Source organism: Mustela erminea, chromosome 2 (genome assembly GCF_009829155.1).
Source record: "Mustela erminea isolate mMusErm1 chromosome 2, mMusErm1.Pri, whole genome shotgun sequence".
Classification (NCBI taxonomy): Eukaryota; Metazoa; Chordata; class Mammalia; order Carnivora; family Mustelidae; genus Mustela; species Mustela erminea.
Window position 1 is genome coordinate 4,551,751 of NC_045615.1, and position 24,799 is coordinate 4,576,549.

Genomic DNA, 24,799 nt, shown 5'->3' on the forward strand with positions numbered 1-24,799 from the left:
TAAACAAAAAAGAGAAGGATATTCAAATATAGAATATTGTTGCAGGTTTACTAAAACCTGACACACAGGTGCACATGTTTTAAGAATATATTAGGTTTTACTTAGATAAATTCCTGGAATTATTAGTTATACTTCTGTACCTCACCTTTCCATATCAATAATATTAACATCTCTTACCATAAAAATTTTAACTTAAAACATTAAAGTGAGGAACATTAACCATATTTCATTAAATTTTTCATAAATTTCCAGAATGTCCATAAAGAAAAGTATGTTGAACTGTTCATTGTTGCTGATTATAATGTGGTAAGTTTTCAGATGAACATTTCCTTTTCATTCATGCTTATAAAACTAGCTGTGATTCTAAATAGTTGTGATTCTTAAAAAGAAGAAAAAAGTATTTTAATCAGAATTCGGGCTCAATGTTATTTTTAGCTTCCCAAAAAGATTTATATAAGAGGTGATAAGGTCTTTTGGCAGTATAGCTGACTAAGCCAAAATAGAATTCTCCTTCCTATTATGAACATGTGGAAATGATGAGCAACGTATACAAAATTGAAAATATGTGTACAATCTGTAGTTTACCTGAGGAAAACACACACACACACACACACACACACACACACACACACAGGAAATCTCCAAGTCCTACAAATAAAAAGAGAACCTCTGTCAGAACAGTAAGTAAAATTCAAAGGTTTGGTGACATGTAATATATAGAACATATTGCATAATGCCCAGAGCCACAAAGAGCTGCCCCATCTCTGAAAAGGGAACTGGAGAATCTCTTTCCACTGAAGCTGCAAAGAGAAAGGGAATATTCTGTCTCTCCTTAACAATGGGTAGGAAACATATTATTCATGAGAAAGTAGAAATCCTAAACTTGTGTCGTGCAATGATATAATGCATGATATATTTTTCTTTAGATACAGAAATGACAAGCAAAGTTTTCAACATAAAAACTGATTGAAAACTTAATAAACTGTTAAAGCTCAATACTGTTAAAGCTCAAACTGTTAATGCCCTAAAAAGACATTTTCATAATCCAAGAGAAAAGTAATTACGTAAGGAAGAGTCCACCAACATAATGGAAAATAGAATAAGCTCTCTAAGGACTGAAAATTTTCCACTTATATTTCAGATTATACACCTAACAATAAAGTAGGAAAAGTTATGCAACAAGAAATAACAGAGTTACAGGGAGAGTAGGGTTTTTTCCTTTCCCTCTAGTGGGAATGTTGGATATTTTTTCTTCAAAAGTGAGAATAAGATGGATTTGTTTTCATGGTCGATAAATTTTCCTTTGACGGATTAACTGAAATTTTTAGCCACCACAATAAGACAAAATAAATGAGATCTATATTAATTTTTTAAAAGGACACATTTTTTTCAATTTTTTAAACAAGGAGAAACTACAGCTATCAATTTTAAAAAGTGGTAAAACTTGGGCACTAAATAGGCTTACACTAAAAAGTTTATGAGAACATGATAACTCACCTTTAAAAGAGTGCTAAAATAAGCTTTCTTTATAATAATTTATTAGTAAGAAATAAGAACAACGAATTAAATTTAGTATTTACCCCAGAAGCCAGGTAAAGGTTTGTTTGATATGATTTGGGGGGCATTATCTGGACTTTTACATACATAGCTCTTACGTACGTTCCCTTAATATTGTCTTTAAATTTTTAAGTGGTGATTTTTAGAGAAGTTCCTATAGAAAATCATCTATTTTCAATTAAAAAATAGTTAATGAGTGTCTAATATGCTAGATTCTGAGTATTAACTATATATATCTGTACTTATCTGAGTAATATATGCACACATACATACATGTATATGTTAGCTGCATAAAAGGGCAACAGAAAGAACAATGTAGACTTAGTGTATTCTGGTAAGATAAAATAGAAAAACAAAGACAACTTTTAGAAAATATTTCAAAATATTTACATAGCTTGAAGACAGTATGATGAATTTTAAGCAGCTAAGTAGAATAAGGATATGGGTATATACACCCGGACATTGCAAGTTGAAAGAATAAGCAGAACACAAGTGTCTATACACTGGGGAAGACTAGCCATATAATAAAGACTTGTAAAGAATGCAAAACCCCATTCCCCTTTCTCTTCCTTATACCCATGGATGAATATCACTAAATGATGTAGTACTCTATCCCTGTGATCTCTAAGATAGGCTCAGAATCTTTCTCAACTGTGTATTCCAGGTGAGCACTACCAATTGGTCACCAAGAATTCTGGTGTGAAACCATATTTGCCATCTAAAATTTAAGGAGATGGTGGGAAAGAAAAGAAACTTCTGTACAATAAAACACGAAGAGTGATAGGTATTAGCAACTTAAGTGATAAGAAATTTCTTGAAAGACAGAATGTTCAATAGTAAAGGTAGACAAGATGATCAGGAAGATGAGGAAAAGGCGTTCAACAGCTTGGATAAGTAGGAGGATATTTATGTTCCTGTCAAAAATAGTTTTAATGGGATAGAGGCAGGTAAACCAATGAATAGTAGGTTGAGAAATGAATGGTAAATGAGAAGTGAAGAGAGTGTAATGTTAAACCTTTGAGGTTTTAGATTTTTGAGATAACAGGAGAACAAAAGAGCAAGTAATGAGGATAATTGTAGGATTCAGAAAAGCCGTGTCTCTTTTACTTTTTATTATAAAACAAGCTTGATCATTTGCATTTATCTCTACAAGATACTTTTGATATTTTTATAAAGTATCTTTTATCAAATCTAAATTGATCATCTTAAGAACAAGGTCCTAATGGCACAAATGGAAAATCCATTTGTTAAAAGGGAAAAAAAGACAATACACCAGAGTAGAGAAATCCACTTTGTCTTCTCAGCCTTTCCCTAGAGAGAAGGGGGAGACACAATTTCCTTCTAGATCACATCTCTGAGTCTAGGGTGGCCCTTGATTACATTCAATACATACATGGTTGTGACAACCATGAACATAGAAGAGCTGATAAGTGTTGCTTTATTTGCAATATAATGGTTTCTGTGGAGCTTTAATAAGTTTTCTTTCATCAGCATGATAAATATGAACTAAAGCACACTTATCAGTTGGTTTAATATGTCAACGTACTGTAATATATTGTAATGTGAAAAGGGGATAAGGTTATGAGGAAAACCTTAAAGTAGTGCAAAACTGAAGCATGTCCTTAGAAATGTATCTGCTTTTTATTATTTTATATCAAAATACTATTATCAATATACTATTTATTTTATATCAAATATATAATTCTGTATAATTTGTCCAGATTTTTACCTGACCAGAAAGAATGCCAAAAAGTTTTTTTTTCCCTTGGAAGTATCTCATAGTAAGTGAAATATTTTGTTGAGTTTTTATCCATCTCCTATTATTAATGAATGTTAACCTGGTGTTTTATTTTCCAGTATCACAGGAATAATCATCCTCATAGTAAACTGAGGAACAGAATTTGGGGAATGGCCAATTTTGTCAACATGGTAAGATCTGATACAGTTTGAATGAAGCTAAAAATGCAAATGGAAGAAATACTTTTAAGATAGATAGCTGCTGGATTTTGTGCTAATTTCAATATTGAGACAGTCCAAAATACAAAAATTCACCATGTGAACTAATTAGCCAAAATCCAATTAAAAATTCTCAGCAATAAATGAACCACAGCACTGAGGTTTGGTTTTCTAAGTAAATGACATTTAGTATTTAAGGAGGTTTCAAATAATGGTTACTAATCACAAAATTTATAAAAATATATAAAAAATTTATAAAGACTTGAATATTTACCATGCATAAATCAAATCCACTATTACATTTAAAATCACTGTTCCATAATCTAGCATTGTTGGAGAACTTGTTTCTGCTTCATTGTCAACTTCAGGCCTTTATCAAGGGTGCCTGCTCAATGGTCCTCACTCACATTCTTACCTCTTCTTCAGTAGTAATTTATTCTTATTTGTTACACAGTGATTGCTAGCTTAGTTATGGGACCCGGAGTATTTTGTTGCCCTGATCTATCCTGTCTTATGAAAGTTCTGTCATGAATGGGTCTTTGGGTACATTATTCTCACTGTGTTCTTCCTTCACTGGTAGGAGACATTGAATGTTCTGGCCTTAGGATAGCGTCCTGCCTCTCCTCCAGGGCAACAAGTTTGTTTTTTTGTTTTGTTTTGTTTTGTTTTGTTTTTATTTTCCCCATCTTTCAGCAACAATCGGTTTTCACTTGAGTTCTGGGAGCATAAAAAAAATGCCCCACTCTCAACAAGTGATATGTCATCTAGACAGCTAATCAATAAACAGTGGTTTTAAACAACACTATAGACAAAATGAAGCCAACAGGTAAATACAGAGTATTCCACCCAAGAGCAACAGAATACACCATTTATTCTCAATAGCAGATGGAATATTTCATAGTATATGTTATATAGACCACAAAGCAAATTGCAAAAATTCAAAAAGATGGAAATTATATCAAGTACAATGACAGCAAGAATACTGGAAAATGTGTAAATATGTGGAAATTAAAGAACACATTCCCAAACAACAAATGGATCAAGGAATAATGAAAGGTAAAATTTAAAAAAATCTTGATACTAACAAAAATGGAAACATATCAAAAGTTAGGAGATGCAGCAAAAGCAGTTCCAGGAGGAAAGTTTATGGTTGTAAATGCATACATACATCAATTAAAAAAAATAGCAAGTAAACAACTAACATTATACCTTAAGGAACTACAAAAAGAAAAATAAACTAAGCCATAGTTAGTACAAGGAAAGAAGTAATAATGAGATTAGAACAGAAAAAAAAAAATTTCTGAAGGCCATATAGAAGCTAAATGCTTTTGTATCTCTGGAGAATGAGTCTGGTAGATTTGAAGATGTTCCCAAGGCAACAGTTTCTCCCATCCTTCAAGCCTATACCACCAAGGGAGGTTATCTCCAATCTCCCACTCTGCACATCCAGAATGGGAGATTGGAGATTACCTCCCTTTGTAAAATTACTTATGTCCGTGTCTTTCAGAAGGTCTTACACTCTCATTTTATCCCACACTTACCCTTTAACAATTCCTTACAAATGTCTGGTGAATTCTTCTTATGTGTTATATGATGTCAACATCTCTTTTTCTCATGCTCTGCCACTGGGAGACGCTCTATCAATAGTACCATCTCTCCCCAAAGGAGGCGCTCTTTCCTTAGATTTCAAGGTACTATTGGCCCTGTTACCGCAGCTAACTTATGGTTTGATATTATACAACTTTGTAGATTCTCTAGCTTTTTCTTTTTGTCAGGGCAGCAAAAACATTCTTTCCAACTTTACACATCTTACCCAGAAGTATACTTTCTCTAAACTTTAAATTCATGTCTATGGAAATTAAAAATCCTCCCCCATATTATTCTAAAAATAGGAACAACGTGGAGAGGAATGGTTATATCTCATAGTCACCTCCGTTTTCTCCTGTTTATTTTTATTTATTGATTGATTGATTGATAAAGGTTTTTGTAAGGTTTTTTTAAAAAAATATTTTATTTATTTATTTGACAGACAAAGATCACAAGTAGGCAAAGAGACAGGCAGAGAGAGAGAGAGGAGGAAGCAGGTTCCCTGCTAACCAGAGAGCATGATGTGGGACTTGATCCCAGGACACTGGGATCATGACCTGAGCCAAAGACAGAGGCTTTAACACACTGAGCCACCCAGGCACCCCAGGTTTTTGTAAGTTTATTCATGACTTGATTCTGATCCTATTTTTCAAATAATTCTTGCAGTGTTTATAACCATCTTTCCTCCTATCAAGGTTTTTAGGCATTTTCTCCTGTTTTATTGGGACATATAATGGACATACACTGCTGTGTAAGTATAAGGCATACAGCATAATGGTTTAATTTACATAAATTGTGAAATGACTACCACAGTAGGTTCAGCTAACATCTATCTTCTCAAATAGATACTATGAAAAGAAAAGAAAAACCCAAAAGAATAAAGGAAAAATAATTCCCCTTGTGATGAAAACTCTCAATATCAACTCTTATTAACAACTTTCCTACCCATCATACAGTACGGTTAGCTGTAGTCATCAGTTGTACATCTCTAGTACTTATTTATCTTATTACTGGAAGTTTGTACCTTTTGACCACCTTCCTCCAATTTCCCTCTCTCCACACTCAATCTATGATAACCACAAGTCTGATCATTTTTCCTATGAATTTGTTTTTTAAAAATTCCATATATAAGTGAGATCATATAGTGTTTGTCTTTATTTCTGTGACTTATTTCACTTATTTCACTTAATGTAATATCCTTTAGGGTAATCTATGTTATCAAAAATGGTAGGATATCCTTGATTTTTTATGGCTAAATAATATTCCATTATATATATCTACTACAACTTCTTCCATTCATCCATTAATGGACACCTTGGCTGTATTCATGGTTTGATTATATAAGAATGCTTGCATAAACATAGGAGTGCAGTTCTCTTTTTGATATATGCTTTTATTTCCTTTGATATGTTCCCAGAAGTGGAATTTCTGGATCATATAAATAGTTAAAAATTTTTGAAGATCTTCCACATTTTTTTCCACAGTGGCTTTTCCAATTTACAGTCCCACCAACAGTGCACAAGGGTTCTCTTTTCTCTACATCCATACCAGCATTTATTGTCTCTTGTCTTTTTAGTGATGGCCATTCTAACAAGCAGAGATGATATCTTATTTTGATTTTAATTCACATTATCTTAATAACTAGTGATGTTGAAAATCTCATCATGCACTTGTTGGCCTTTCATCTATCTTTTTTGAAGAAATGTCTATTCAGTTACTTTACCCATTTTTTAATTTGAATTTTTTTTTGCCATTGAGTTAATGAGTTTATATATATTGGATATTAACCCCTTAGATAATGGCTTGTGAATATTTTTCCCTCTTCCATAAGTTCTCTTTATACTTTTTTATTGGCTTCTTTTGCTGTGCAGAAGTTTTTGTTTGATGCAATCCCACTTGATTGTTTCTTATTTTGTTGCTTGTGCTTTAGACATCATCTCCAAACATTCATTACCAAGGCCCATGTCAAGGCCCATGTTTTCTTCTGGGATTTTATGGTAAAACTCAGTTTAACTCTTCAATCCACTTTGATCCATTTTTCACTTATTCTCATCAAGGGTATTAGCCTGCAGTATTGTTTTCTAATAATACCCTTTCCTGGTTTTGCCATCAGGGTAATCCTGGGCTTGTAAAATTAGTTTGGGAATGTTTGCTCCTCTTTGAGTTTTTTGGGAAGGTTTGAGAATTATTGATAGCAATTCCTTTAATGTTTGGTATAATTCACCAGTAAATCTATCTTTCTTCATTAGGATATTGTGATCACTGATTCAATCTCCTTACAAGTAATTGGTTTGTTCAGACCTGACCTTAAGACAAATGAAAATGGAAACACACATGAGTCTTTTATTTATTTCCTCTTTAATTTCCCCTTTGATCCATTGATTGTCCAGGAGAGTGTTATATAGTTTCTATGTGTTCATGAATTTTCCAGTTTTCATCTTGTTCCTGGTTTCTAGTTCCGTGCCGTTATGTTCAGAAAAGATACTTGGTATGATTTTTTATCATTTTTGAATTTGCTAAGACTTGTTTTAAAACCTAACATATGGCCTACTCTAAAAAAAATTCTATGTGTAAATAAGAATATGTATTCTATTATTGTTGGATAGAAAGTTCTGTGTACATTTGTTAGGTCCTTTGGGTCTAGAGTATTGTTCAAATGCACTGTTTATTTATTGATTCTGTGTCTGAATGATTTATCCATTGCTCGGGGTGAAGTATTAATTTTTTTTTTAATTTCTCCTCTCAGTTCTCTAGTTTTTGATTTGTATATTTATGTTTTCCAGTATTGGGCACATAAATATTTACAGTTAAGTCTTCTTGATGTATTGACATTTTTATCATTATGTAATGATTTTTACCATTTTTTGTTTAAAATCTATTTTGATATATGTATAAATACATATACTTTGGGGGGGAGGAGGAATGGGGTTATCATTTGGTAGAAATGATTTTTTCCATCCCTTCATCTTCAGTTTATGTGTGTCTTTAGGGCTTACATATTTTTTGTATGCTTTGTGTTGCTAGATTTTGCTTTTTTAATCCCTTTACCCACCCTGTGTCTTTTGATTGGATGGTTTAATTTGTTCACATTTAAAGTAATTATTGGTAGGTAAAGACATACTATTGCCATTTTCTGAATTGTTTTCTGGTTGTTTTACAGATCCATTGTTCCCTATTTCTTATCCTGCTCTCCTTTTTTTTTTTTTTTTTTGTATTTTGATGTCTCTGATATTGGTATTCTTTGACTTCTTTATTGTATTCCTTCATCTAATTACAAGAAAATTTTCCCTTGAAGTTATCATGAGGTTTATGTAAAATATCAAACTTATCAGATCCTAATTTAAACTGATAACAATTTTTAACTTTAATAGAATTCATATATTTGACACTTCCTTTTCTCCTTACTATTGCATTACCTGCAGTTAAAATTTTACATTATTTACATTTTTTACATTATTGCAGTAAAAATTTACATTCTTTAATATTTTGTAGCTAATAACATTGTACATATTGTATTTATGGGTTTTTTCCCTATGTTCATCTTTTTAAAGGATTTTATTTGTTTATTTGACAGAGAGAGAGATGACAAGTAGGCAGAGAGGCAGGCAGAGAGAGAAGGAAAAGCAGGTTCCCTGCTGAGCAGAGAGCCTGATGTAGGGCTGGATCCCAGGACCCTGAGATCATGACCTGACCCTAAGACAGAGGTTTAACCCACTGAGCCACCCAGGCGCCCGACTCTGTTCATTTTTGAACTTTTAAATTAGAGTTGTGAGTTATACACCACTATTACCAAATTGCAGAATCTAATGATCACTATATATTTACCATTACAAGTGAGATTAATGTTATCATTTTGTGTTTTTTTATGATGTTAATGAGCAATTTTTACTTCTATTCAAAGAGGGATTTAACATTTCTCCTAAGGCAGGTCTAGTGGTAATGAACTCCCTTCCTCAATTTTTGGTTGTTCAAGAAAATTTTTATCTCTCTTTCATTTCTGAAGGACAGCTTTACCAGCCATTGTATTCTTGGTTGGCAGTTATTTTGATATTACATTATCTCTTTGCCTAAAAAGTTTCTGTTGAGAAATCTGTCTATAGGGTGAAGGGATTTAAAAAGCAAAATCCAACAATCTCTTATATGTAATGCCTCTCTTTTCTCTGCTGCTCTTAAAATTCTTTCATCTTTGATTTTTGACAATTTAATTACAAAGTATCTTAATGTAGCCCTATTAGGTTTAATCTATTTGTCTTTCAGACTTCATGGATCTAGATGTCTATTTCTTTCACCAAGTTCAGGAAGTTTTTAGCCATTATTGCTTTAAATATACTTTCTGTCACTTTTTTTTTTTCTCTTCTCCTTTTAGAATCCTCATGGTATTTTTACACTGTGTCTCATAATTCCAGTAGGCTTTCTTCACTCTTTTTCATTCTTTTTTTCATTTTGCACCTCTCACTGGGTAATGTCTACTGTCTAATTCTTTCTCCCACATGGCCAAACTTCTCTTTTTGTTCATGAATTATTTTCCCAATTTTATTTAGTTGTCTGTGTTTTCTTATAGTCTGCTAAACTTCCTTAGAGGATTATTCAAAATGGTGTCCCTGACAGTTTATAGATCTCTGTTTCTTTATGGTCAGTTATTGGAGCTTTATCAGTTTCCTTTCGTGGCGTCAAATTTACCTAATTTTTCATGATCCTTGATTATGAATTAGATTCTCTGCCCTCGTGCAGTGGGAGAAGCAGCTCTAAAACTGGAATATATCTTTGTTGTCTTAACTTAAGCTGAACTGCACTCCAAGATCCCCAGCCAAACAGCATCGCTGGCTCTGGTCTGTGAACTATGGGTGATGTCTGCCTTTCTCTTGTGCCTTTCTTGAATTTTCTGAGCTGCACAGCTTTCAGGTGTTTTACCAAACTTCAGTCAGTTGGGACAAACACCCTCTCTTCACATTGGGTGGGTTATGTCTCATCTTCCTTGCCTGGGTGGCTACTTCAGGCAACTCTCAATTTTTCAAACCAGGCTCTCCAGTTAGAAGGGACCAGAATCTACCTTCAGCCTTGGCTAAAAATTAGCCCCTTGCCTCTGTGTAACTCAGGAAGCCGTCATGCTGGAATAGGTTTCTCCCTCTATCTGAACAAGGAATATTCCTGTTAAATATTTCATTGGCCAAATAGCATAAAGCTGAGAAGCAATTACTATTAATTTATATGGCAATGTTTTTGAGCCAAAAAACAAACAAACAAAAAAACCACACACACACACACACACACACACACACACACACACAAAACAACACAACTTCTCTTAGGCTTTTCTGGTACCTTGGAACACATCTTCCTAACAAATGCACAAAAGAAACTGAGATAAAGCACTGATGCTCACAGACACACTTCAGAGCTACAGTGGCTTGGTGCTGGACAGTGTCACCTACCGGGGATGACACTGCAATGGCTCTACAATGGCTCACCACAAAGCAAACATTGAGCATCACTTTTGCTTTTTGCCTTTTCTCATAAAAGCAAAAATCCTCTTCAGATTTCTTTTGTTCAGTGAAAATGTATTCTAATGTTGGCCTTCTGTGAAAGCAAATGGCATAACACAAACTTAAAAATTAAGAAATACCTGTATTGGCTTTTTTCTGAGAGTAATCAGCTCTATCCGCTCAACTCTTGGCTCAAGCCACCACTGGTTCACACAGCTTTCAGGAATGTCATTAGCTCTTCTAGTCAGATAGAACCAGAAGATTCTCCCCACAAGGGGTGGGGCTATGTCTCAGTTCTCTTGCCTAGACTACTCTGTCTTCAATCAGAAAGGACCAGGAGCTACTCTGGCTTTGTGTGTGAATTAATCCCCCTGCCTGTGTGTAGCATGGAAGGGCTCATGCCTGGTAATGGCTCTGCTCTGAGAGTGATCTGCTCTGCTCCTCTGCCTCTCAGCCCAAGCTCCCTTTATCCTGTTTCTTATATTTTGTGATTGTCTTTATCACTACCCTAACACTGACACAAATATAAGACTCAGTCTTTCTCTTTGGGTTTCCATCACCAAAGTAAGCATAAATACAAAATTGGTGCAAATTACTGAACTTTTACTAAAGATATTCAGTTTAGATTGGGAAGTCATGCCAATCCTTTATCCTCCACAGTGCCCACACTCATTGTTTTACTTCATCCTCTCTCACTTACTTTCACAGTATCTTTACCCCTTTATCTTGGAAAGTTCAGTTTTTTTCTCTACTGTGAAGAGTGAACCAATTCTCCACAATCTCCCAAATAGTATATACAAACCCTTCCAAGCATTCCATAGATGCAACATGGTTTTTATTTTATAGGGTATGTTTTCACTAGAAGAGAGAACATTCATAGGATGATAAATGATAACTATTGTTTCCATTTGTACTTTCTCCAGTTTTATGGACCTAAAGCCCACCCATGAATGGTAGAGACTCCAAGGAGACCAGGTTAAAACAAATATATTGTTCTGTGGTACCTGACATATAAGGTCTATTACATGCTAAGGTCAGGGTTAAAAGGAATGGACATTATAGGCTCCAGAATGGATTTGAAATCATGATTTAACTAAAGGTCTAACTTCATGATTCTTTAAAGGAAGCCTAGTTCTCGGGTTTACGAAATGACTTTGTTGGGTTATTATATTGACACATGAAATTCAATATATTCATATTATGCAGGTTAAGAAAAGTAGAAAATTAACACAATGCTATTATAGCCATGATATAGCACACTTCTTAATAACTGATTGCATGCTCTACTATTATTGTGTGAATGACCTCATCATTTCTGACCTTAACTCAGTGTTCATAGTTCATTCATTCTTTCAACCTACTTTGTACTGGCTGTTAGGAATTATAAAATTTATATAACATCTTTTGCCTCAAAATCTTCATATAATATTTGCTTCAACTCTGTCTTCTTTTGTGCTGGCATCAAAGTATCTACTAACTCAGTGTTTACAAAATGGGAATGAAGTGAGAAGGTTTATGAGCTATAGCTATTTGTGCCTGTTTGAGCTGTCTCCAAAAAGATTGAGACAGCAAAGTAGTCCTAAAAAATCAAACAAAATATGGCAGCTAGGCTATTGGATTTTGAAAACCAATATCAACATTCTAATCTGCCATAGAACCAACTAATGACTAAAATAGAGAGAGAAAGAACATTCATCCCTCTGTGTGCCACTACTAATAAATTCACACGTTCTGGTCAGTTATAACATGAGTTTTACTAAATTATTTATGCTAGACACATCTTGAGCCCAGTGTCTGTAAGGTTCATCATATTCAAAGAAAATCAAATATTTTTTAAGTTAAATTTTTTGTTGGTTATGGCAATTTGCCCAGTATTCTGGACAAGTTATAATATATTGTTTCAGTATAACCATTTGTAAAATAAGACCTGCATTTTTTGTTTATGTACCTCACATGTTAAAATTACTATTTTTTTAATTATAGAGGAATATAGTAATGGTGAAGGATCCTTCTGTAGCTTGAGTCTATGAAAGTTTATTTCTACTTTGAACAGATTTATAAAACCTTGGACATTCATGTGACATTGGTTGGCCTTGAAATGTGGACAAATGGAGATAAAATAGACATAGATTCAAAAATAGAAAATACCTTATTACATTTTTCAACTTGGCAAGAAATAATCCTGAAAAAGAGGAAAAAATTTGATCATGTTATATTACTCAGGTATGTAAGTGCTCTATTTTCCTGCATACTTTAGGTGAATTATAAATAGATAATAAATAAATAAACAAACAAACAAATGAACAGCAACAAACTACTTTTTAAAACAATTTATTTTGCATAGTACACAGTGACAAAATGTTATGTCCAGCTATACATAAAATTTCCAAATCAAGTTTTAAATAATCTTTCTTTCTAATATTGATTAACACTGGAAAGTAAACATATGATACATTTACATTTCAGGTCAGGTTTGGAAATGTCACTGGATGAGAATGTACTTTTAGAATCAATTTACTTAACCAGCATCTAGCACTAACACCCTTAATTCTTCCATGCTGTGCCATTCCAATATTCCCCAAAACCTGTATTACTGGGAAAGTACCTTATTCTCTGGAAATTTTCCCTCAGTAAAGTGTCCCTATCCAATGAATAGTGCTTCAAGAGCATCTCCTCTACTATTCATGAGGGTGGATAACTAAACTGCCACAGCTTTAATATTCCTAGTAAAGTTATCTATAATGTTAGGTCATTCCTAAGAAAGGGGGGCCCATTTTGATCATTTTTCTAATTCAAAATAGCTACCACACTACTCAGCCTATTAGGACATGATAAATAATTGTGCAGCTGAACTGACCTTAACTTTGTGTTAACCATTGTCCTGTTATCCTAATAAAAGTATGAAAGTACAACTTTGGAGTAATGGAGTTTTTGAGCATTTCTTCTGGTGCCCTTATGGCTACTATATAACAATGTTACCCACCTTATCTACTTCATCTTCCTGTAATAGTGGTGTTTCTCCTATGGTCTGCAAACATGGCCTACAAATGTGTGTCTTAACATTATCTAAATGTTAACTTCCAATTTAAACTCAGAACTGTGAACCTTCCAAAGCCTACAGCTGGAAGTCAGGTCCAGCTCTCTGGCAGATTGATGAGAGTGAATCACACCTCTAAAGTAATATCACTTCTGATTTTTATCACTGAGATGGTCCACAGCACTTATCTCCAGGGAGATATGTGTACCTATCACCATAGCATTCATTGTGCACAAGATTAACCTCTTTGCCTATTTCTTGGACCTGTGTTTTAAAATAATAAATTAGTCTAGAAATATCACATGGTTATAAGCAAAAAACTTTTACTTTCATGAACATCTCTTATTCTGAGCAATAGCTTCTCACAGCAATAGTATGTCTGCAAGTAAGGAAATGAGAAAAGTGCTCCTAAATATCTAATTGCACATCATATTTGGGACTTATGTATTGAATTCCTTGAATGTCTTCTCATCTATGTTCATGTAGCACTAGAAGTGATAAAATATATGGCATTCTCATGTTGTGATTTTTGTTTCTAAGTAACCATGAGCAAGTTCAGAATCTAGATTGTGTTTGCTCTGATGCTTCATCTCCATAAGTGGTATTTTTCTAAGATCTACCAAGTCTAGGAAGACCAGAGTTCTAAATACTTCCAAGTATTACTGAGACTAAAAATGTAGGACATTTAAATAGTAAAGAAAGAAATAGAACATACCTTTTTGATCAAAAAAGCTAAAAATTGAAAGGGGCCATGTAGCCTGACCACTTTTCTCATAATTGAATCTTCTTAGTTATATATGTTCCAAGTGTGGTCTTTCAGCTCATAATCACTCTTTATTTTTTTTTTTTTTTTTTTTTTTTTTTTTTTATTTCCAGCATAACAGTAGTCATTATTTTTGCACCACACCCCGTGCTCCATGCAATCCGTGCCCTCTATAATACCCACCACCTGGTACCCCAACCTCCCACCCCCCGTCCCTTCAAAACCCTCAGATTGTTTTTCAGAGTCCATAGTCTCTCATGGTTCACCTCCCCTTCCAATTTCCCCCAAATCATAATCACTCTTTAAAGTGGTCTAACTCTAAATGTTCTTGAAAGCATATCAAATCTGGATTCCCTTAATATACATATCTACATCTATCTTTTTAGGTAATCCAGGAATAATTCATATGACAACTCTTTTAAATGTTTGATTATTGTTATCTAATCTTCTGTGAGTTTCTATGTTTGATTCAAATATTTTAAAAAACTTGAACTATAGCTAATTAATCCTAATATGTGTCTATTTACTATGTTGTATTTTTCTCTCCAAACACTTTTTTAACTTAATTATTTTAAGTGGTTATTTTAACTTAATTATTTTAAGTGGTTTTATTCAAAGCTAAGTGTAGGATAAGCCCTGTAAAATTGAACTCACATTTTATTATTTTTTTGAAAATACATTTTTTATGATTTCAACTTTAGATTGTACTGACTTTTTCAATACCTCTAATATACTACATAAGCTTAATAACAACTAAGATCATCTTCAATTCTAGAACTCTAAGGAAAAAAATGCACTTTTATGTGCAAAGGCACTAGCATTTTGAGGATTCATTGCAATCCAATCTTTGTGTTAATTAAGCCACTGCCTCAGACTGAAGAGTGTATTTGCATCTTGTTTATAGTGGGAAATGGCTCTACATACATGCACAAGGAACTTCTTATTCAGAGGGTATATGCCTGCCCTATTATTCCTCCAGTGTTGTTAAGGTAGGCTGGGTTTTATTTATTATGTAACTTAATCACAAAGTTTGAAGTTAATTTCTATTAATTGTGTGTCCCATTGAAGGGGACTAAGGTCACCTGGGTGGTTCAGTTGGTTCAGCATCCAACTCTTTATCTCAGTTCAGGTCTTGATCTCAGGGTCATGAGTTCAAGTTGCATGTTGGGCTCTGCTCTGGAGGTGGAGCCTACAAAAAGAGAAAGAAAGAAAGAAAGAAAGATAGGAAGAAGGAAAGAAAGAAAGAATGAGAGAGAGAGAGAGAAGGAAAGATTATGTATGAATTCTGCCATATATCCCCACCAATATATACTACAATGAAATTGTTGTTTCCTTTATTAAATAGGAAAATAACAGTTTTATAAAAACTATAGATGAAAAATGAAGGTAAACCAGTCTGTTCAGAGCTTTAAAAATCATATACAAATTGACTTACAAAGATTAGAAAAGTTTTTTGCATACTCTATATGTTCACTATCATTATTATCATTATCATTATTGTATCAAAACAACCTTGCGATTCATTTTCAGTAAGAGTAAGATGTTCAAACTGCTGACTTACCTATTTTATCTGGTATCTTTCCCAAATCACTAAGCTTCTAGTAGATGCTGTCCAAGTAGTCTTATCTAAGTCGTATTTAGACCTTGATATTAAAAGCTTGTAAATCACCTATTCATTAAATTGTTCCTTTTATGATTATGCCTTGATCATGGTATTTTATTAACACAAATTCTGCATAGTGGAGTCTATCTAATCTAGTATAGGCTATTGCTACTCCAGTTATGACATTACAACCCATGCAGAACACATTTTAAACTTCAAATAAGTAAAAGATGAAATAACCAAGTTAGGGGAATTTTACCTTTATAGTAATCTGGTATACCACCCCTTTTTTAAAATTAATTTTTTTGTACTTACTATAGTGGCTAAAACATGAAATAGAACTACAGACAGAGGGAACAATCAATTCTGCCTTGGATTTCAAATCACCGAACTTCTGGTTTTCTTAATAGTAGAAACTTCCTCCTCATGATTACATTACATACATTTGGGCAGTGTGAGACTGTAGTCTGAAAACATGAACCACACACATTTTTTATTTTTACCATCTTTGAATATCTGGCATATAAAAGACAAATCAATAATGTTTATTTATTAGGACATTAGTTTATAATTTTTAATTATGACTTTTAGCTATTTGTATGAATGAGCTTATAGAAATCCAGCAATGATTATTACTGTGCCACAAAAAAGAATATCAAAATGTTAGAGACACTCAAAGGTCATTTTTCCAACCTCATTATATAATTAAAGGAACTGAGGGCAGGACAGGGAGGTAACAAAGGCCACAGCCTCTCAAACAAGTACTAGTTAACCGAAGCTAGAAACCAGGTCTCAACAAATAGTTCAAAACACTATGTGCTAAAGTGCATTAACTTCTATAAATTTGTAATACACATCTTTTTTTGGCCCCAGGATCTTTTGCCTGACCTAAATGTAGTTGCAAGCAGAATTGCACATCAGCTAGGTCATAACCTTGGGATGAAGCATGATGATTACCCATGTACCTGTAATTTTGAGAGATGTGTGATGGATCGTGGTGGAAGGTAGGGTTCAAACAATGTAGAGAGTACATTTAAATATTTTGTGTGTGACTCTTAGTTAGAACTCCATATTGTAGGGATATATAGATATTATGTAAACAATTTCTAATATATTCCATAAGGTCTATTACAAAACCAGCCGTGATAGGCTGTTTCCCTTTGGGGCTAAATTTTAACAGTTGGTAGTATTGGTCCTAGTGACTCTAAAATTCCATCTGAGCATACTGCAAAAATATACAACAATTAATTAGTAAATTATACTAAGGTGCCTAGGAGAAGAATACACTCTATGTGCCTTGTTTTATCATCTTTGCTATAAACTCTAATTTATTCCAAATCTTTACTCAGATGTCTTTCTCAGCCAAGCCTTCCCCAGCCACTTGATCGAATTTTTTAATCCTGTCTCTAATCCTTTCTTCTTTGTTTTTTTCCCCATTCTTAGTATTAATCACTACCTAATATAGTCTGTGCATTACCTACTTAGCTTGCTTATTATTTTATTCCTCCAACAAAATATAAGCTTCATGAGGTCAGGTTTTTTCTGCATTCTACACTGTTTTATCACACTGTCTAGAAAAGTCCCAGACACGTACTAGGTACTGTATAAATAATTGTAGAATGAGTGAATGTCCTATATCCTCCCATCATACTGTGAATTACCACAGCCAGCTCCTAAACTTTACACATTTTTTGAGGTCCTTCACAGAGAGCACATCATGTATTTCATATAAGAAAAGTGTTTATGATGACGATCAGCACTTCTATATATTGATTAAATGAGGTAAAATAGTGAAAGCACCCAATTACAGTGCCTGCCATAAAGTAATAACTAATAACTGATACCTAATTTTGTATCATCAGCTATACAATAAGTATTATTTTTCAGGGCCCATCATTCCAAAGTAATGTTTTTAAGCCTCTAAAAGTCCATCTGTGTCCATTATGTACCAATAATGGCAAGGGAGTCAAAACAAAAGAAAGACAGAAGGAAGGTAAATTTCAGTCTTTTTAAGTATTTGCATTTTTCAGAAGGATAGTACATTTTTAGGATGTGTAAGGTATTACTAAATAAATCATTTGTTTCAACAATGTTTATAGAGAATGACTTTGTGCCAGACCCTGTGTTAATTAGTGCTTATTTAAAAAAAAAATACAGTCCCTGCATTGAGAAGCTTGTAATCTTGCACAAATGATAAACAAATATATAGATTATGTCAAGAGGAACAAACAGAAAGTGATCTAGGAGTAGCAAACACATTCAGTCTAAACTGTGGGCTTCAGGAAGGACTTTCTGGATGCTATATAGTTGTAGTATGTTCACTAGGATACTAGTGAATTCTGTGTTGGCTGTTTCAATAAAACATTTTCTATAATAAAAGCCCACTTGCTACTCTCCTATAGCAGTAAAGCAAACTAGGAGAAGTAAACGGACTTTTAGAGTTCATCATTTATATTTATTCTTTCTGAATCCTTCATTAAAGTTTCATAGCTGTTCCACCACTCTGCCCTGATAAAATTAATCTTTATTTTTAATTCATTTAAACTCTAGCATTCCTGCACTAAAATTCAGTAAATGCAACAGGATTCAGTACCTTCGACACCTGAAGGATTATAATCCAACATGCATGTTCAACATTCCGTTTTCTGATAAATCAGATAATCACCCACACTGTGGAAACAAGAAGTTGGATGAAGGAGAAGAGTGCGATTGTGGCCCTGTTCAGGTATTTGCAAATAATGTCTTTAAACTACAAAGTTTCTGCTCAGCCACAGCCTAGGCAGGGCAGTGACCATTCATCAACCAAGATATTCCTTGTAAAGTTTTAAATAATGTGTTTTTTGTCTCATTTCAAAGCAGGTCATTGGTGTAGCCTCAGTGCAAGACATCTTACCAAGTCATGAATTGTGTATAATGATCTTGCTGGAGACCCACCGTATCGCGTTTGCCTGGTTTATATAGTAGTCAGCCCTGCTTGCAAGAAAGACCCTTAGGTGTCTTTAAGTCTGATCTCATGCACAGTAGGAATTTGTTCGCCACAGTTAATCAAGCTTACTCAGTGCCTTATGAGGCTGGTCTATATCTCCAGCAGGACAGTTCATGTTACTAGAAAACTCTTGTCTTAATTGAGCATGAACCATTCTAACCTTCTACATATTTATCGGAGCTATGATCTCTGGAACATTTAGAATATGCCTTTAAGAAAAATTTTAGAGTAATTCTTAATTTGCTTTCCGCCAACATCGAAGCTATTTCTGTTAAGAGCTTATCCTACAGGTATGAGTCTTAGACAATCACTTCTAAAATTTTCATGTGTATATACATCACCAGGGGATGTTAAAATGTGAATTCTGATTCTGTAGGCCTGAAGTGAGGCTGAGATCCTTTATTTCCAGCAACCTGAAAGGATATGTTGATACTGCTGGTCGGAAAACCACATATGTAGTATGTGTAGACACTACACATACACTGTAGACACTACAAAATTCAAAACAAATCTAATAGTAAGTGAATCAGAGATTCCATGATCCAAGTGGGAACAGAGATATGTAACAAGGTTGCAACACCTAGTTTTCAAATGTCTCATATTGAATGCAAAGAGGCTCTTAACTTTGGAAATTGAGGATTTAGCTTATGCACATTCTTTAGAGAATGTTTCTACAGTTTCATTCTAATACACGAGGTACCTTATGTTATAATTTGCAGTTTCCTTTGCAATTTTAGTTTTGTTTAAGCATATAGGGCCTATTATGCTAAATTATCCTGCTCTTACTATTTAATGATGTATTAAAAACAACAAAGTTCAACCTGAAATACTCAGATGCTTGAGGAAAATGTAAAATTAGGTCTTCAGAAGTTGTATTATCTCTATTAAACCTTTACTATAGAGAAGTAGCAGGGCCCTTCCAAAGAATGGAAGTTATCAAGAAAATGGAAGGTCAGAAATGTCGGACTTTGTATGCTGCTGATGAAAATTCATTAGTGTGCTGTACTAAACAGCCAACTGGGAAGAAAACAAAATAAGGGTATCTGGGTACCTCAGTGAGTTAAGCCTCCAACTCTTGATTTCAACTCAGATCGTGATCTCAGGGTCCTGGGACAGAGTCCCACATTGGGTTCCATACTCAGCAGGAAGTATGCTTGAGATTGTCTCCCTCTCCCTCGACCCCTCTCCCTGCTCACAGGCACACATGCTTTCTCTCTCTCTTTCTCAAATAAATAAATAAATATTCAATAAATAAATAAATAAATGATAAAAAATAATAAATAAATAAATAAATAAATAATTAAGGCTGCAAGCAGTAGTCTTCATATACATGTCATAACCTAGGATCATGCATTTGGATTTAATGCTGAAAGACAAATTATAAATTATAAATTATACAGAACCATAACTTATTAAACAAGACCTTAACTACAAACAGTTTCTGATCTTTAATTTTTGATTATTGCCAGGAGTGCACCAATCCTTGCTGTGATGCAAACAAATGCATGTTGAAGTCAGGATTTAGTTGTGCAGAAGGAGAATGCTGTGAAGCTTGTCAGGTAAGGACCTGTGCCAGGACTGGGTTCTCCATTTTCAGTTTATTAAGTATACACAGGGGGACAGAATTGGCTGTCCACTGAATGATGCTACACTACTAATCCCAGGTTAGGGTTAGGCTTCCTTGTCCCTAGTAAATCCACTTCTGAGTTGTTCTGACTTCTGACTGGGCCATGCTGTGGCCTGGGAAGTAGAGAAGCAGGTATCACTTGGTCTTTTAGGAGTAGAGTTATATGATAAACATTATTCTTGTTTCTTTGTAAATCGCTGCCAACCTATTTAACCTCAGCTCATGTGTGGCATTCCAACAATAGTAAACTAGAAGGGGAAAGATTTTACTGGCATTGGAGAGTGAGAGTGACTAGTACTGGAGATATATTCCTAGGAAAGGCGATCGGAAATCCAAATGACTCTGTCCAAAGATCTGAACAGATCTTTCTTTCAACTCACAAAGGAAAGGAAGTATATCTTATTCATTTTCAAATCTTTCTAGGACTCGTTACAGTTAAATGCATATCGAGTGGCTGAATAAGAAAGCATTTCCATGCACTTTCCTCCAGCAATGAGTTAGGGTATTTTTCCAGTTCATTTGGAGAGATGTGATTTCTTGGCAGTGGAGATTCCTCATTATAAATAGAGAGGGATTCCCAGTTATATGAGTGTGCTGGAGATGGTATGTACCATCTCCAAGATAAACAGAACTCTTGCTCATTTCTCCATTTTATGTCCTTTCAGCTCTGCCCAATGCTGTTCTAATACAGATTTTCAAAAACACTGTCGTGTCATTCCTAAAATTACATAAAAGTCAACACATTTACAAATGATTATAATTCTCAGTGGAATGGATTAGAAACTCATGATCCAACCTTAAATCCTTTTTTTTTTTTTAAGATAAATTAAATGGGTCAAAATTCCTCCTACTTACTGAAACTTAACCTACCTAAATATGCTCAAGATTTATCAGTCTTTTTACTTTTCTTCAACAGATGAAAAAATCAGGGTCCATATGCAGACCGGCAAAAGATGAATGTGATTTTCCTGAAGTATGTACTGGCTACTCTTCTGCATGTCCTAACGACAAATTCCAAGTAAATGGATTTCCTTGCAAGAATGCAAAAGGCTATTGCTTCATGGGGAAATGTCCCACCCGGGATGATCAGTGCTCTCAATTTTTTGATAATGGTGAGAGACAATTACAGTGAATGGCTGACAAACATAATAGCTATAATTTCTGTTATTATCCTGTAACAATTTGGGGGCAAGATTGAAGATAATGTCATTTGTGACATTCTTCCCATATTTTACCTAGAATCACTCCAGATATTACCTTTAATATTAGTTGCTATTACCTCTAATATTAATTAACTAGCTCAATATGTGGGTTAAAGTATGTTTATTCCATTTTATATCCATATACTTCTGTAAAATATCTTTCTGATACAATAGGATAAGTTTAAAGTGATTTACTTATCTCATTCTGCCTTACCACCACATGAAAATAAAATTTCAATTAGAAAAATAAGAAATGTTATGATTTATAACATTCAAGTTTTTATTATTTTACTTCAATCATTCCATTTTGGATCCTAGAGGTGAAAGACAGTTCTGATCTCTGCTATGAGATGAATAAAAAAGGAAATAGATTTGGATACTGCAAAAACAAGGAAAACAGATTAATTCCCTGTGAAGAGAAGTAAGTACCATGTAAAGAAAAGTAAGTGCCTTCTAAGAGTGTTTTTGCAAAATCAGAACTCTCTTGTTCTGACAGCTGCTAACCTCTTTTTACTGAGGAGCTTAGGAGAAGGGGGAGTAAGGAAGCAAGCACACATTCCTGATTGTGTAACCGCACATTTAGGAGTTGAAGGCCGTGAGATATAAGGAAGAAAAATGGGAAAGAGTTAAAATTCTTAGGAAAGAAAGGGAGGAAGAGAAGCTACAAAAAACAGGAAAGAGCAGACAGGAGGAGGAAAATAGAGTGGAAAGAAAGAAAAGAACAGAGAGAAGGAAATAAGTGATGCCATAAAAAGAAAGAAAAGTAGAAGTTGAAATTGGAAGGGAGAAGTGGAAATTAGATCTGATTTTAGAAAGTATTAGCTGTGTCATTCTTGCAGATTTGTTACACTCAGAAAGCTTTTTTTTTTTTTTTTTTTTTTTTTTTCTGTGCCACAAAACAGGATTTGGACTAAAAACAACAAACAGAAAACTTGGTCAAGTTCAATTTTGTTCCTAAATACTCTAGGTGAAACTGGGCAGTCAGTTAACTTCCTCTTACTTCCAGTTGTTGCCCAATCTGTAAAATGGGTATTATAATAATATCAAACTCACTGTTTTTTTGTGAGAACTAACTGATGTTCTCTGTGCAAGAAGGAATAAGAAAGAAATCTTAACATCTTGATGAAAGTTACATGAATTAAAATTACTAATAAGAAATATTCTCCTGTAAATTTGAGCTAATATTGACTTGTGGGAATCACAAAACTATAAAGAAATACAATCCTTTTACATGTCCCAGAGTCAGGACTTTGTCTAACCTTTCACCCTGCCTCACTTGGTGCTTCTGCAGCCCGTTGATAAACCCAGGTCTAGAGAAAAGTGACCAGGCCACTTCACTGACAGTCTCATCTCTATAAAGTTTTATTTCCTGGTCCCAAACCTGAGAATATTCTCCCTTTCCTTCAGAAATATCAAGTGTGGAAAGATACACTGCAGCAGAGGGCAGCATTTATCTCTGCCTGGTAAAGAAAAGATTGACCACCTTAAGAAGGCTTCAAAGCTGAATGTCACCACTGAGTGCAAAACTTTTATTTTATACAAAAATTCTAAAGATTTGGGCCTGGTTGCTCCTGGAACAAAATGTGGAGATGGATTGGTAAGATGAAAGTCCTTTGTTATACTAAAACTTCTTGGTTCAGCCACTTTAAAGCATTATTTTCTATAATTGGTTCCTGAGGGCCTATATATGGCCTATATAAACAGAAACAAATGGGCAACTTTTTTTTTTTAATTGAGCAAAGTAGTAATAACACTATAATGAATATTCATTTTGTTTAACCTCTGTTATACAAAATGATATGTGAATGTTATAAGTGTTTTTAATTATATCTTACAGTGAAATTATAGACATAATTTTTAAAATTAATTTGACTATGAAATAGCCATATGTTCTTCAATTGTTTTATTCATTCAGCCATATTTTGGGGGCACATACTATGATGCCAGTGGCCATAAGGGAAACAAATGATGTAAATATGAGTGTACCTGAGAATTTCATAAATTAAATTACATATATTATGATCCAACACAAGTGCTTTCATAGTTCATTGGTGACCAATGAACTTTTGAGTCCAAAGGAAGAAGTGATTGCCTTTAGTTGGAGAACATGAATGGCATCTTATGACGCCATTAAATTAATGACATTTCAGCTTTGACATGACAAACATTTTTCAAGGCAGAAAAAATAACAAAAGACTTTTTAGAAAGAAAAACCTATATAACATGCAAAGGTACAAAATGTATGGCATAGTCAGGAAACTGATCATTTCAGTGTGATTGGAGCTTTGAGTAAAATGTCAGAAAATGAAGTTTTCTAAAATAAGGCCAGATCAGAAGAAGTTTATCATTCCAAGATGAAAACTTTAGGACACGTACTAAAAATAACAGCCAACTCATCAAGGTTTATTAACACAAGAATATATGGAAAACATAATACTTTTCAAAAATCAGCTATTGTGAAATAATATAGTTTCTGTCTGTGATATAGGTCCTCTCCTCCCATACCATCACCCACAAACGTTACAGTTTCATTCATATAACGTGATCGAGAAATGAATTGAAAAACAAAATTCAGAATGAAAAAAGGGAATTAGAATTTACTTATTTAATGGATATCTATATTTTAAATCCATACACTTAACTATCAGTTTCCCATTAAAATAGTTAAATATGAAAATGATGAAGAATCTATATTTGTGAAATTTTAGGTATGTGTACAACCACATCCTAGAAAGTTCAAGGACTTTCAGTTAAAGAGTGTATGACACATCAGGTTAAAGAAAATATCAAACAATTTTCTGTTCACACCAGGTAAGAAAAATCATCCAAAAATACAAGCAGAAGTATGACTTACCCTTCATAGAACCCCATAATGAGTGGTAGGGGTTGAACAAAGGAATTTGTAGGGAAGCAGTTTTTCTGCATCTTGATCGTATTAGCATGTTGAGACCATATGTCACCACATCGAGTGCCTATTCTTTCAAGAGTAATCTTTTTT

General features: G+C 33.9%; 1 protein-coding gene across 1 annotated transcript in view; it reads left to right on the forward strand.

Annotated features, from left to right (window-relative positions):
• Positions 1 to 24,799, forward strand: part of ADAM7 (ADAM metallopeptidase domain 7) — an 85,734-nt gene that overhangs the window by 32,437 nt on the left and 28,498 nt on the right. Inside the window, exons 8-17 of the mRNA XM_032332059.1 lie at positions 253 to 306; positions 3,415 to 3,486; positions 12,637 to 12,806; positions 15,288 to 15,372; positions 16,860 to 16,990; positions 18,537 to 18,711; positions 20,442 to 20,531; positions 21,516 to 21,711; positions 22,120 to 22,222; positions 23,209 to 23,398. Of these exons, the coding sequence (XP_032187950.1) occupies positions 253 to 306; positions 3,415 to 3,486; positions 12,637 to 12,806; positions 15,288 to 15,372; positions 16,860 to 16,990; positions 18,537 to 18,711; positions 20,442 to 20,531; positions 21,516 to 21,711; positions 22,120 to 22,222; positions 23,209 to 23,398 (1,266 nt within the window). The remainder of the gene's footprint in view (positions 1 to 252; positions 307 to 3,414; positions 3,487 to 12,636; positions 12,807 to 15,287; positions 15,373 to 16,859; positions 16,991 to 18,536; positions 18,712 to 20,441; positions 20,532 to 21,515; positions 21,712 to 22,119; positions 22,223 to 23,208; positions 23,399 to 24,799) is intronic.